The 16,094-nt window shown below is 40.4% G+C and overlaps 1 protein-coding gene across 3 annotated transcripts in view; it reads left to right on the top strand.

Annotated features, from left to right (window-relative positions):
• The first annotated feature begins 913 nt into the window (after positions 1 to 913).
• The window catches only part of rtf2 (replication termination factor 2), a 58,086-nt gene continuing 42,905 nt past the window's right edge, over positions 914 to 16,094 (top strand). For 2 of the 3 annotated variants that reach the window (XM_029693036.1, XM_029693035.1), the window contains exons 1-5: positions 914 to 1,081; positions 1,731 to 1,825; positions 5,134 to 5,227; positions 5,604 to 5,743; positions 6,335 to 6,413. In XM_029693036.1, coding sequence (XP_029548896.1) covers positions 1,013 to 1,081; positions 1,731 to 1,825; positions 5,134 to 5,227; positions 5,604 to 5,743; positions 6,335 to 6,413 — 477 coding nt within the window. In that variant the 5' untranslated portion in view covers positions 914 to 1,012. The remainder of the gene's footprint in view (positions 1,082 to 1,730; positions 1,826 to 5,133; positions 5,228 to 5,603; positions 5,744 to 6,334; positions 6,414 to 16,094) is intronic. The other variant, XM_029693033.1, reaches the window with a different exon arrangement.

Raw genomic sequence — 16,094 nt, 5'->3', positions numbered from 1 at the left:
CTAGCTCTGGGAAGCACTAACTAGCTCTGGTCCAGGACGTAGCTAGTAGCTAGCTAGCGCTGGTTGGTACTAGCTCTGGTCCTGCTCTTGTCCAGCCTGTAGCTAGTAGCATTGATCTAGCTCTGGTCCTCAATAACTAGCTCTGGTCCAGGGTGTACAGACTGACTCAACTAAGATTGCTCCAATAAATCTTCATGCTACAATTTACCACAGTTGTTACTAATACCACTACTATTGAAGTAACTACCACTACTACTACTACTACCACCACCACCACTACTGCTACAGTAACAACTACTATAGTACCACGACCATTACTACTAGCCCACTATAACCCACTATAATAACTCCACACCTACAAACCATCCCAAAATAGGTCACTATGACTAACCCATAGCCTATGACAACCCTATTACTACAATTTCTAACACCGTCCCTACCACTACCACTACTACTTCTTTAATTACCATGAAAAACACCTCAAAAGGAGCAAGCAAACCACATTTTCTTCAGGAAATGTAATTTTTCTAGTTACAATCGAATGCTTGAGATCTGTAAAGTTCTAAGTATTGCGTTAGAAGTGACCTGATGAAATATTAATATTAATTTGTTTATTTGGGAATACGTCTTGTAGTTTAAGTGCAAGAAAGAAGCTTGCAAAAAATGAGCAATTCTTACAACATATTTTGAAAAAGAATGTAAACTTAAATGCCTTTTTTTAACAATAGCATAGCTATTCATCTTATTTTGGTATAATTTCCTCTTGACAAAGTTTTTGAACTGGTTGAAGTCGTAGTAAAAACCTATATGCTGCTCCCTGGTGGTCATTACTGGAAAATATTATAACAGGCAAACCTATTCCTGAACACTAGAGAGCGACATCTAAATTTGTGGAACATTGAGAGATGTTCTTTGAATATTCTTTGTTTATTTACAACCAGCCTGTTTGGATTTTCTCCGTGCAAAATTATCAGGCCATTCCAAGAAATCACTTTTTGTGCTCTTTGTCAAAATGGGATGTGATGGTGGAACAATTCCTAAAAGGCATGAGTTGGTGAAAGGCCCAAAGAAAGTTGAGAAGGTAAACTTATAGCTAGCTAGCTTAAACTAGCTAACGTTAGTTAACGCATATGAGCTAGCTAACATGAGCTAGCTAACGTTAGTTAACGCATATGAGCTAGCTAACGTTAGTTAACGCATATGAGCTAGCTAACGTTAGTTAACGCATATGAGCTAGCTAACGTTAGTTAACGCATATGAGCTAGCTAACGTTAGTTAACGCATATGAGCTAGCTAACGTTATGGATGTTTTGTTAAAAAAACAAACTGAGAAGCGATAGTGCACCACATAACGTTACATATAAACATTTAGCTTGCTTTTATTCATCAGTTAGTTCGCTTACTAACTCGCCATGCCCACGTAAAGTCCGCTAGCTAGCTAGCTACCCTGTTATGCTAGTTTCAGAAATAACAAACCATCAACATTCATCATAGTTGATGAGATACTTTGACATGGTTGTGTAATTAGCTAGTTAATACGGAGCATTATGGCACAGGTGGTAGTGCAGTGGTCCTGCATCTCAATCAGAGTTACTGTAACAATTCCTTCCTTGGTTGGCCCCTTTCACTAACGGTATTTAGCTAGCGACGAAGTATTTAAGATATAACCAAATACAACGTAACAGCAGTGGGCATGAACTAAGTTGAAAGTGTGAATCTCTCCACTCAAGGTTGACAAAAATGCAGCGCTTGCTGCTCGGTGGAAGTATTGTGCTCTCAGCACGGAGAAACTCCGGCGCCCTATTGTTACTTGTGATCTGGGAAGGTGAGGATGATTTATATCAGTTTGTTGTTTTTTATTTGATTTATTTTACCTTTGTTTAACTAGGCAAGTCACTTAAGAACAAATTCTTATTTACAATGACGGCCTACCAAAGGGCCTCCTGCGGGGACAAGAGTCAACACTACATAAAGAGAAACCCAAGACAACAACATAGCATGGCAGCAACACAACATGGTAGCAGCACAAAACATGGTACAAACATTATTGGGCACAGACAACAGCACAAAGGGCAAGAATGTAGAGACAACAATTCATCACGCAAAGCAGCCACAACTGTCAGTAAGAGTGTCCGTGATTGAGTCTTTGAATGAAGAGATTGAGATAAAACTGTCCAGTTTGAGTGTTTGTTGCAGCTCGTTCCAGTCTCTAGCTGCAGCGAACTGAAAAGAGGAGCAACCCAGGGATGTGTGTGCTTTGGGGACCTTTAATAGAATGTGACTGGCAGAACAGGTGTATGTGGAAGAGGAGAGCTGCAGTAAATATCTCAGATGGGGGGAGTGAGGCCTAAGAGGGTTTTATAAATAAGCATCAACCAGTGGGTCTTGCAACGGGTATACAGAGATGACCAGTTTACAGAGGATTATAGGGTGCAGTGGTGTGTCCTATAAGGAGCATTGGTGGCAAATCTGATGACCGAATGGTAAAGGACATCTAGCCGCTTGAGAGCACCCTTACCTGCCGATCTATAAATTACATCTCCGTTGTTGTGTACTAGTCATATAGCTGGTGTGACACTTATGTATTTACACTGAACAAAAATATAAACACAATTTTCAACAATTTTACTGAGTTACAATTTTATAAGGAAATCAGTCAATTGAAATAAATTCAGTAGGCCCTAATCTATGGATTTTACATAACTGGGTGGGCCTGATAGGGCATAGGCCCAGTGCAGTTTGGTCACGGAGCCAGACTCACCCACTGGGGAGCCAGGAGCCAGACTCACCCACTGGGGAGCCTGGCCCAGCCAATCAGAATGAGTTTTTCCCCACAAAAGGGCTTTATTGCAGACATAAATACTTCTCAGTTTTCATCAGCTGGTCTCAGATGATCCTGCAGGTGAAGAAGTCAGATGTGGAGGTCCTTGGCTGGTGTTATTACGCGTGGTCTGCCGTTGAGAGGCAGATTGGACGTACTGCCAAATTCTCTAAAACAACGTTGAAGGTGGCATATGGTAGAGATATGAACATTCAATTTTCTGGCAACAGCTCTGGTGGACATTCCTGCAGTCAGCATGCCGATTGCACGCTCCCTCAACTTTAGACATCTGTGGCATTGTGTTGTGTGACCAAACTGCACAGTCTGACTGGGGTGGCTGGGGTCTTTGACAATTTTTAGGGCCTTCCTCTGACACCGCCTGGTGTAGAGGTCCTGGATAGCAGGCAGCTTAGCCCCAGTGATGTACTGGGCAGTGCGCATTACAGTGCCTGCGGTCGGAGGCCGAGCAGTTGCCGTACCAGCCAGTGATGCAACCAGTTAGGATGCTCTCGATGTTGCAGCTGTAGAACCTTTTGAGGATCTGAGGACCCATGCCAAATCCTTTCAGTCTCCTGAGGGGGAATGGGTTTTGTCATGCCCTCTTCACGACTGTCTTGGTGTGCTTGGACCATGTTAGTTTGTTGGTGATGTGGACACCAAGGAACTTGAACTCTCAACTTCCTCCACTGCAGCACTGTCGATGAGAATGGGGGCGTGCTCGGTCCTCCTTTCCTCAATGCCATCGGAAGAATCCCGGAACGTATTCCAGTCTGTGCTAGCAAAACAGTCCTGTAGTTTAGCATCTGCTTAATCTGCCCACTTTTTTATAGACTAAGTCACTGGTGCTTCCTGCTTTACTTTTTGCTTGTAAGCAGGAATCAGGAGGATATAATTATGGTCAGATTTGCCAAATGGAGGGCGAGGGTAAGCTTTGTACACGTCTCTGTGTGTGGACTGAAGGAGATCTAGAATTTTTTTCCCCTCTGGTTGCGCATTTAACATGCTGATAGAAATAAGGTAAAACTGATTTAAGTTTCCCTGCATTAAAATCCCCAGAGGGGACAAGTAGCGCCGCTTCTGGGTGAGCGGTTTCCTGTTTTCTTATTTCCTTATAGAGCTGACTGAATGAATGCATATTCACTTTTGCTTGAGATACTGTAAGAAATACATCTTTCCATATTGCTCCACTTTTCCTGAGACAAAAATAACATTTGGTGTATCATTATCCTGGAAGAAATACTTAATTCTGCAGGAGTTCATTTCATATTTGGCTACATGTAAGATGTTCTAGCCCTGTCAGTGTCCAGATTTCACTTAGTATTCCATTAACCCATCTCAAGTTCAAAGGTGTCATTTTAGCTCTCTCATTTCAACTCTCTCATTTGTTGGCAAAGTAAACATGTTATAATGCAATATTTTAGTCTCTCACAATATTATTCTTTCACAATAAACAAGTAATTCACAATAATACTCAAAGTAGTTATTGTAATAGACATTCGCAACAGTGTTGTTGGTGTAGAGATGTGCAATGAGTCATCTTGTGACATCGTCATGGAGAGAATAGACACTTTATTGTCCGTTGGTTAGAACGGAAATATGTCTTCTGCTTTTCCCAACTGCCTGCAGTGCAGCACCCCTGGGTGGAGAACAATTGTGGGCATAGAGTCATCTTGGGCAGAAACCATTGTAGTTATGCACCACACTCATTTATTGGTCCTGTAGAGCAGTGTTTCCTGGTCCTAGAGTCACAAAGGGTTGCACATTTTACTTTTTGCAATAGCACTACACACCTGATTCAAATCATCAAAGCTTAATACATTGATAATTTGAATCAGTTGTGTAGTCTTAGGACAAAAACAAGAATGTGCACACCTTTGGGTCCCCAGGACCAGGATTGAGAAACAGAGGTTGGCGAGGCAGACCAGCAACTGGAAGGTTGATGGTTTAAGACCCGGACTGGGGCAACACAAATATGGGAATGGAACTGAACTGGCAACTGGAAGGCTGCTGGTCATTGATACCATGTACCATCTGCTACCACTGTGCCCATGAGCAAGGCATCAAACCTCCCACAATTGCTCACCATCTACTGGCAAGCTAGCCCTGTCAGTATACAGTAGTAGTAAATAAGAATTTGTTCTTAACTGACTTGCCTAGTTAAATAAAATCAAAAATCTTGCCCCATGCAACAGGAAATGGTCAGGGGCCAAGATTCAACATTTAACAGTTCTCAAATTTTGGTCAAAACAGGTCTATTAGATTAGAACTATCACACATGTATTCCGTAATCAAAATGTTATTCTTGTTTACAGACTTTATAACAAAGATGCCGTGATTGAGTTCCTTCTGGATAAATCCGCAGATAGACCCAACAGCGAGGTTGTATCACACCTTCGTGGCATTAAGGTATGGTAATTATCCGCGGCCACACCTGTATCTTGTTCTACATCTTCTTTTGGAATAGCGAGCCAACATCTTTCCTGCACTTTTATTTCCCTGATTGAGCAGAACTCGTTTTCTCGTGGCTCTCTTGTGTTTCCGCAGCAGACATATAGTGAGCAATATGTTTGGAACATCACTTTGCAATAAAATCTCAGTACCAAATTACAATACATATAGAATCATGAGAATCGCAATACATATCGTATCGCTACATAAGTATCGTGATAATATGTTATTGTGAGGTCCCTGGCAATTCCCAGCCCTAATATCATTGCATTATCTAAAGGGAATCAAATGAAATAATAACCCATAATATTATGGTGTGTGTGTCACTCCACAGGATATAAAGGAGCTGAACCTGACTGACAACCCAGCCTGGGAAGGCGAGAGGAGGAACACCAAAGGGGACCGCTACGAGGACATGCACTGTGCCATGTTCATCTGTCCTGTGGTGGGCCTGGAGATGAATGGAAAACATAGGTACTGTGTGCGTGCACGTCATTCCTCATGGATTTCTTCATCACTCTGAGGGACCTACCTAAATTTGTCCAATTAGTAAGGCTTGTTCTCCTTTGCAAAATGTTTTGCTACGGTGTGCACTAATGTATAGGACCCTAGATACTAGCATCTCGTCAACGTCTCACCATCTTATCAATGGGTTTCAATGAGAAGCGTAGATGGGTGCAGTTTGGTCTCAGTGTCATCTCACAATATCGGCATCTTACGGAGTACTGGCACTGAATCTAGTGCAGTTGCCCCTAGCCTGAGTGTCAGCATGACTTCACAATGACAGTAACGGAGTTGGTAAGAGCGCACACAGATCTGGGACCAGGTATGTGCAGTAGGACTCAGTGCTAAACTGTAGAGATGAGATTGAGTGATAACGTGAGCCACTCCACTATTTGAGCATTGTCACTTTCTTTAATCATTTTTTTAGGAGAATATAATTCTGATCTCCTTCTGGATAGGAATAGAAGTAAGGAGACGACGGGCAGGTAGACAGAGTAAAAGGGGACAATAGAGGTTTGTTGCATCACAACCTTAACCGTTATGTGTGATCTTGTCTCTCAGGTTCTGTTTTCTGCGTACCTGTGGTTGTGTGTTTTCCGACCGGGCCCTGAAGGAAGTCAAGACTGAGATATGTCACAAGGTTGGTCAGACTGTATGTAGCATCCTCTGCAACAAGCTATCTGCTGTTCTGCAGTTGGTCAACTTTCAAGTTTTATTGTACAGTTTCTTGCAAGCTCTTGCCCAACAATGCAGTAACTAATATCCATAGTGTACATGAGAAGTAGAAGTAAGAAGAACATGAGGAAGCAATATACAGAGTCATTTCCATGGTCAGTGCCTATACCTTATTTACAATGTGCAGGTATACTGGAGTGGTAGATGGAGTGCCTTCAGAAATTATTCACGCCCCTTGACTTTTTCCAAATTGTGTTGTTACAGCCTGAATTTAAAATGGATTCAATTGTGATTTTTTTGGTCACTGGCCTACCCACTATACCCCATAATTTCAAAGTGGAATTATGTTTTTTTAAATATTTAAAATGTAATAAAAAAATGTAAAGCTGTAGTGTTTTGAGTCAATAACTATTCAACCACTTTGTTATGACAAGTCTAAATAAGTTCAGGAGTAAAAATGTGCTTAACATGTCACATAATAAGTTGCATATAATTAAAATGCATCATACGGGGATGCTTCCTGTATTTTGAAAGTTACATATCTTTCAAAACGTTTAGGACTATGTCAACAATGGATAATGGACAAACAAATACCAAAATATAGTTTTTGGGTGGAGTTTTCCTTTAACAAGTTACACAATAAGTTGCATGGACTCACTCTGTGTGCAATAATAGTGTTTACTATCAAAATAAAGAAAGTCGCACACTATGTATAATCTCCCAGCAATACTGGGAGTACTTGAACCAGGTTATGTAGACACACAGTGCAATTAGTGAAACCAATGACAGTAGTGAGGGCTGTCTCATAATGATTAAGTTATTTAAAATTAATTAGGGGAAACTGTTAAAATTGTATATGTCATATTAAATATATTACACTGTTGTTATATAGAAACATAATGGAATATTGTACATCATATTAGCATCAACATACATTATTGTTTCATTCAATTCACATAATAATTTCATATATCATTTACATTTTGTTACATATAATCTTTTGGTTCAACCTTACTATATAATGAGCATCATCAAATTATTATGTGAAATTGATTGAAACAATAATGTATGTTCATTGTTTTTTTTTTATCTACAATAATAGTGTTTAACATGATTTTTGAATGACTACCTCATCACTGTACCCCACATACAACTATCTGTGAGGTCCCTCAGTCGAGCAATGATTTTCAAATACAGATTCAACCACAAAGACCAGGGAGGTTTTCTAATGCCTTGCAAAGAAGGGCACCTATTGGTAGATGGGTAAAAATAAAAAAAGCAGACATTGAATATCCCTTTGAGCATGGTGAAGTCATTAACTACACTTTGGATGGTGTGTCAATACACCTAGTGTCAGTTGCCGGAGAGGAAGGAAACCACTCAGGGATTTGACAATGAATCCAGTTGTGACTTTAAAACAGTTATAGAGTTTAATGGCTGTGATAGGAGAAAACTGAGGAAGGATAAACAACATTGTAGATACTCCACAATACTTACTAACCTCATTGACAGAGTGAATAGAAGGAAGTCTGCACAGAATATATATATTTTTTTAATGCCTCCTGTTTGCAACAAAAGTAATACTGCAAGAAATGTGGCAAAACAATTCGGTTTTTGTCCTGAATACAAAGTGTTTTGTTTGGGACAAATCCAATAGAACACATTATGGAGTACCACTCTCCATATCTTCAAGCATAGTGGTGGCTGCATCATGTTATGGGTATGCTTGTAATCGTTAAGGACTGGGGAGTTATTCAGATAAACATATAGAGCTAAGCACATGCAAAATCCTAGAGGAATACTTGGTTCAGTCTGCTTTCCACCAGACAGTGGGATATTAATTCACCATTTAGCAGCTAAAACACAAGGCCAAATCTATACTGGAGTTGCTTACCAAGAAGACAGTGAATGTTCCTGAGTGGCTGAGTTTCAGTTTTGACTTAAATCTGCATGAAAATCTATGGCAAGACCTGAAAATGGTCGTCCAACAATGGACAAATCAACAATCAATTTGACATGAAAAGAATAATGTGCAAATATTGTACAATCCAGGTGTGCAAAGCTCTTAGAGACTTACCCAGAAAGACTCACAGCTGTAATCACTGCCAAAGGGCATTCTAACATGTATTGAATACTTGTCTAATCAAGATATTTTGGTGTTTTATTTTTCATATATATACATATATTACAATTTTTGTCTTCCATTTTAACACTAAAGTATTTTGTGTATATTGTTGACAAAAAAATGACAAATCCATTTTAATCCCACTTTGTAACACAACAACATTTGGAAAAAGTAAAGGGGTGTGAATACTTTCTGAAGGCACTTGTATGAATAGGCATCAGGAAATAAGATAAACAGACTAGCAGCAGTGTATTTGATGATTGTATATGAGTCTGTTTGTGTAGAGTCAGAATGAAGTTTGTGTGTGTGTGTGAGTGAGTGGCCTTGTCCGATTACCCATACTTGTGTCCTAAATAGTACTTACTCAGGTGGTAAAACAGGACTCAGCTGCCTGCTTGTTTGTGTCCCGCTTGAGTATGTGACAAAAGAAAGATGAATAGTACAGTCGTGGCCAAAAGTTTTGAGAATGACACAAATATACATTTTCACAAAATTTGCTGCTTCAATGTCTTTAGATATTTTTGTCAGATGTTACTATGGAATACTGAAGTATAATTACAAGCATTTCATAAGTGTCAAAGGCTTTTATTGACAATTACATGAAGTTGATGCAAAGAGTCAATATTTGCAGTGTTGACCCTTCTTTTTCAAGACCTCTGCAATCCGCCCTGGCATGCTGTCAATTAACTTCTGGGCCACATCCTGACTGATGGCAGCCCATTCTTGCATAATCAATGCTTAGAGTTTGTCAGAATTTGTGGGGTTTTGTTTGTCCACCCGCCTCTTGAGGATTGACCACAAGTTCTCAATGGGATTAAGGTCTGGGGAGTTTCCTGGCCATGGACCCAAAATATCAATGTTTTGTTCCCCGAGCCACTTAGTTATCACTTTTGCCTTATGGCAAGCTGCTCCATCATGCTGGAAAAGGCATTGTTCGTTACCAAACTGTTCCTGGATGGTTGGGAGAAGTTGCTCTCGGAGGATGTGTTGGTACCATTCTTTATTCATGGCTGTGTTCTTAGGCAAAATCGTGAGTGAGCCCACTCCCTTGGCTGAGAAGCAACCCCACACATGAATGGTCTCAGGATGCTTTACTGTTGGCATGACACAGGACTGATGGTAGCGCTCGCCTTGTCTTCTCCGGACAAGCTTTTTTCCGGATACCCCAAACTATCGGAAAGGGGATTCATCAGAGAAAATGACTTTACCCCAGTCCTCAGCAGTCCAATCCCTGTACCTTTTGCAGAATATCAGTTTGTCCCTGATGTTTTTCCTGGAAAGAAGTGGCTTCTTTGCTGCCCTTCTTGACACCAGGCCATCCTCCAAAAGTCTTCGCCTCACTGTGTGTGCAGATGCACTCACACCTGCCTGCTGCCATTCCTGAGCAAGCTCTGTACTAGTGGTTCCCTGATCCCGCAGCTGAATCAACTTTAGGAGACGGTCCTGGCGCTTGCTGGACTTTCTTGGGCGCCCTGAAGCTTTCTTCACAACAATTGAACCGCTCTCCTTGAAGTTCTTGATGATCCGATAAATGGTTGATTTAGGTGCAATCTTACTGGCAGCAATATCCTTGCCTGTGAATCCCTTTTTGTGCAAAACTATGTTGACCGCACGTGTTTCCTTGCAGGTAACCATGGTTGACAGAGGAAGAACAATGATTCCAAGCACCACATTCCTTTTGAAGCTTCCAGTCTGTTATTCGAACTCAATCAGCATGACGGAGTGATCTCCAGCCTTGTCCTCGTCAACACTCACACCTGTGTTAACGAGAGAATCACTGACATGATGTCAGCTGGTCCTTTTTGTGGCAGGGCTGAAATGCAGTGGAAATGTTTTTTGGGGATTCAGGTCATTTGCATGGCAAAGAGGGACTTTGCAATTAATTGCAATTCATCTGATCACTCTTCATAACATTCTGGAGTATATGCAAATTGCCATCATACAAACTGAGGCAGCAGACTTTGTGAAAATTCATATTTGTGTCATTCTCAACTTTTGGCCACGACTATACGACGTTTAGAAAATCGATTGTACTTTAAATTAGACTTGGGCGGTATCCAGATTTTCACATTGTCATACTGTCCTCTTAGCCCAGGATTTACAGTATTAGCAGCATAGCAAACAAGGGGACGCTAAAAACGCTAGAAAAGTCCATTGGGTCTTTTGTGCAAATTAATTGTGAAATCACAGTTTTCACTCATCAGTATTTCGCTAACATAAACTAATTGCTAAGACAGGCAAATCCAGCTCATTAAGTTATACAAGTGTAGCATGTCATTTTCAGTGAGTGTGGACATCTTTCAAGCTAAAGTGAACGAGAGAAATTGTGCAAATGAACAAAGTTGTGATGCTGTTCTTCCTTCAGAAAAGCATGCATGTGTACAAGGATCAGAGGGGTGAAGAACGGAGGAGGAAAAAAACGCTAGTAGGAAGTACAGGGAACAAATGGTAGTTGTTCAGACAACTCATCCAGAGGTCTTTGACTTCTGGCAGAAAGCTATTATAAGATATCTGCCAGAGGTCTTTGACTTCTGGCAGAAAGCTATTATAAGATATCTGATGGCAAATATTTAGTAGTGAATTGCATAAAAGTGTACTTCATCACCTCGTGTGCGCCACACAACAGCTCCCGCCGTCTCCCGTTGTGCTATTTACGAACAAACGTGACTGGCATAACTGTTCTGGGGTACTACGGGAACTCTTCATAATGTCAAATATGACAGGGGAAATGAAGAACGTAATCTCCTAATTTATTGCTTAAGTTGACTGCAGGTATTAACTTCAAAAGTATCTACAAATATTCAAATTTATTGAAAAACTTCTAAGAAATTGTTTTGACAGTATTGACAGTATTGAAAAACCTTCACGTGCCTTTTTCAAATACCCCGGTATACCACCCAAGCCTACTTTAAATGCAGGATGTCATACTCTTTTTCGCTTTGACAACAGCTATGGGGATGCATTACCAAAATCAACGAATAATGGGAAACAACGCAATCGCACGTGATGCATTCTCTGTATGCGAAAATGGAGTATGTGAATTTTCGAAAATCGAGTATGGTTTAAATGCCAGGATTTTATACTCATTTCCGCTCTTCATCTCATGGAATTCGATGCACACTTGTCCACAATGCATTGGAAGAGGTTGGCTGCGAATGTTAGGCCATAGTTCTCTTCAAGTAGCCAAACAACAAAACTAGGCTACTTAATTGGGAAGATCCCGAATAGCGAAGCTTCTGTGGTGGTGTTCAAATGTACAGTACCAGTCAAAAGTTTGCACACACCTTCTCATTCCAGGGTTTTTCATTATTTTTACTATTTTCTACATTGTAGATTAATAGTGAAGACATAAACTATGAAATAACACATATGGAATCATGTAGTAACCAAAAAAGCGTTAAACAAATCAAAATATATTTTATATTTGAGATTCTTCAAAGTAGCCACCCTTTACCTTCATGAAAGCTTTGCACAGTCTTGGCATTCTCTCAACCAGCATCATGAGGTAGTCACCTGGAATACATTTCAATTAACACGTGTGCCTTGTTAAAAGTTCATTTCTGGAATTTATTTCCTTCTTAATGCGATTGAGCCAATCAGTTGTGTTGTGACAAGGTAGGGGTGGTATACAGAAGATAGCCCTATTTGATAAAAGACCAAGTCCATATTATGGCTAGAACAGCTCAAATAAGCAAAGAGAAACGACAGTCCATCCTTATTTTAAGACATGAAGGTAAGTCAATCTGGAAAAGTTCCAAGGACTTTGAAAGTTTCTTCAAGTGCAGTCGCAAAAACCATCAAGCACTATGAAGAAACTGGCTCTCATGAGGACTTCAGAGTTACCTCTGCTGCAGAGGATAAGTTCATTAGAGTTACCAGCCTCAGAAACTGCAGCCCAAGTAAATGCTTCACAGAGTTATAGTAACAGACACATCAACTGTTCAGAGGAGACTGCGTGAATCAGGGCTTCATGGTTGAATTGCTGCAAAGAAACCACTACTAAAGGACACCAATAATAATAAGAGACTTGCTTGGGCCTAGAAACATGAGCAATGGACATTAGACCGGTGGAAATCTGTCCTTCGGTCTGATGAGTCCAAATTTGGTTCCAACCTCCATGTCTTTCTGAGACGCAGAGTAGGTGAATGAATGATCTCCGCATGTGTAATTCCCACCGTGGCTTCCTGCATGGCTACCACAGCATTCTGCAGCAATACGCTATCCCATCTGGTTTGCGCTTAGTGGGACTATCATTTTGTTTTTCAACAGGACAATAACCCAACACACCTCCAGACTGTGTAAGGGCTATTTAACCAAGAAGAAGAGTGATGGAGTGCTGCAGCAGATGACCTGGCCTCCACAATCACCTGACCTCAGCCCAATTGTGATGGTTTGGGATGAGTTGGACTGCAGAGTGAAAGAAAAGCAGCCAACAAGTGCTGAGCATATGTGGGAACTCCTTCAACACTGTTGGAAAAGCATTCCAGGAGAAGCTGGTTGAGAGAATGCCAAGAGTGTGCAAAGCTGTCATCAAGGCAAACGGTGGCTACTTTGAAGAATTTTAAATATGAAATATATTTTGATTTGTTTAACACTTTGGTTACTACATGAATCCATATGTATTATTTAATTGTCTTCATTATTATTCTGCAATGTAGAAAATAGGAAAAGTTAAGAAAAACCCTTGAATGAGTAGGCGTTTCCAAACTTTTGACTGGTACTGTAGGCTAAGTCGTTTTTTGGTCTGCTTAAAATAACGAGTATTTCATCGTAGGCATATTATTATTATTTTTTACCCATACTGGATTTATTTTTTCTCATTGAAAAGTGTTTATTGATCTCTTGGCCGTTATAAGAGCTTTTAAACGAAATATTAAACCATATTTTTTTTTTCCTGAACGTGTCGGCATCGGGGACTCGGGATGTGGCTGCGTTTTTGACGTCATGTTAATCAGGCCTTTTGATTTAAACATATGGATGTTAGGCTTCCTGTTTAATTATTTAATTCATGGATCAAGTATTTGCAGTCGTTCTGATCTTGCTCCCAATGATCCGTGCTTTACTTTATTATGTTGCTGTCCGGCGATAGTCTACCTATAACCAGCCTGAGTAGGCCTATAACTCTATTCCTATTCTATTCAGAGTTTGGAGAAATTAATTGAAATGGAAATGAGCTATTATAAGGCTGGTTAATGCGATGCATGTCTGTTGAATTTGGAAAAATCCACCCAGCCCCATCTACTCAGCCAGTCAGGAGACGCTACTGCGTTGCAGCCGTGGCATACTACATACTTTTTACTAAACGTTATGTGCTAAATAGTATGCGATGATGAGTACATAGTATGCAGTTAAAGTATGTAGTACGCTAGTATGGGTATTTGGACACAGTCAATCCTGTTTGTGTATATAGTCAGTCTGTGTAGCCGTTTTGTTAGCTACAGTGGGCTCCAAAATTACTGGCACCCCTGACTGGCAATGCACAAACAATACTTTAAAAAAATATAAACAATATAATTATAGAGAAACTCAAAATACCAACATGTGAAAAATACTGTACTTTATTAATGTTTCAATTGAACCCACCAAAATCATTTATTGATTTAATTAAAAATCAATGTCCTCCAAATCAAGGTTTGACAATTAATGGCACCCTTAAATATTATTGTAAATAACATCTACCAAAATTAAACCAGGAATTAAATTCCACTTATTTAAGTTTATCTAAGTGTTAAGAAACTATATTGAGCCATTACATCACTTCCTTTTTCACTAGGGTATAAAAATGAGGTAACACGCATGCAATATCCCTTTGTCATCCAACACCATAAAGAAAAGAACTGGCAGTTCAAAAGAGACAGATGGTCGTAGACCTTTTATAAATCTGTTAATGGCTACAAGATGATCCACAAACGATTGAATATATGACTGAGCACTGTCAGGGCAATTATAAAAAAATTCAAAAGATATGGAATAGTTGAAAACCTCACGGGTAGAGGACGCAAATGTATTTTGCCCCCCAGGATAGGGAGGAGGATGGTGAGAGAAGCAACAAAATCCCCACGAATCACTGTGAAAGAATTCCAGGCCTTGGAGGCGTCTTGGGGTCACCAGGTTTCAAAAAGCACCATCAGATGCCACCTCCACAACCACAGACTCTTTGGAAGGGTTGCCAGAAGAAAGCCCTTAATGACCCCAAGACACAGACGCAAGCACTTGGAGTTTGCCAAATGTCATTTAAATTATGATTGGAAGAAGGTGCTCTGGTCAGATGAGACCAAAATTGAACGTTTTGGTCAGATACAGCATCGGCATGTTTGGCGTCGAAACAGAGATGCATACAAGGAGAGGCACCTCATACCCACGGTGAAATATGGTGGTGGGTCAGTGATGTTTTGGGGCTGTTTTAATTCCAGAGGTCCAGAGGCACTGGTTAAGATTGATGGCATAATGAATTCCACCAAGTGTCAGGCAATTTTGGCTGACAATCTGGTTGCCAGAAGGCTGGGACTTGGCTGTATTTGGACTTTCCAACAGGACAATGACCCAAAACATACCTCAAGATCCACACAGAAATGGTTCTGTGACAACAAAATCAATGTTCTGCCATGGCCATCTCAGTCGCCGGACCTCAATCCAATCGAAAACCTGTGGTCTGAGTGGAAGAGGGCAGTTGATAAGCGCAAACCCAAGAATGTGAAGGATCTTGAAAGGATCTGCATAGAGGAATGGTCCAAAATCCCTCCAAATGTGTTCCTTAACCTTGTCAAACATTACAGGAAAAGACCATGCTGTTATCCTTGCCAGAGGTGGTTGCACTAAGTACTAAATGAGGAGTGCCAATAATTATGAAACCTTGATTTTGGTGAAATGTATTTTGTATTAAATAATTGTATGATTTTGGTGGGTTCCATTGAAACATTAATAAAGTACAGTATTTCTCACATGTTGGTATTTTGAGTTTATCTCTATAATTATATTGTTTATATTTTTAAAGTATTGTTTGTGCATTGCCAGTCAGGGGTGCCAGTAATTTTAGAGCCCACTGTATTTAACAGTCTTATGGCTTGGGAATAGAAGCTGTTCAGGAGCCTGTTGGTTTCAGACTTGTTGCTCCGGTAACGCTTGCCGCACAGAAGCAGAGAGAACATTCCTTTCACACTCTCTGATATAGAGGTCCTGGATGGCAGGGTGCTCGGCCCCAGTGATGTATTGGCATTTGGATTTAAAATGGGACCTCCCTTGCTGTGTTTTTTTCACAGTATTACTTCAGCGCCTTTGCATACAAGATGCATGGTTGGAAAAAAATGGATTGTGTATATTTGTTTTCTTCTTTTACTCTGTAATTTAGGTCATTATTGTGGAGTCACTACAATGTTGTGGATACATCCTCAGTGTTCTCCCATCACAGCCATTGAACTCTGTAGCCAATAGCCCCATCGTAATATCACTAAGCAGTTTCATTCCTGTCCTGCTGCTCAGTTCAGAAGGACGGCTGTATCTTTGATGTGTCTGGGTGGTTTA

This window comes from Salmo trutta, chromosome 16, assembly GCF_901001165.1.
Source record: "Salmo trutta chromosome 16, fSalTru1.1, whole genome shotgun sequence".
NCBI lineage: Eukaryota > Metazoa > Chordata > Actinopteri > Salmoniformes > Salmonidae > Salmo > Salmo trutta.
Note: the sequence above shows the minus strand (reverse complement) of the source record. Positions and strands in the feature narration are given on the sequence as shown.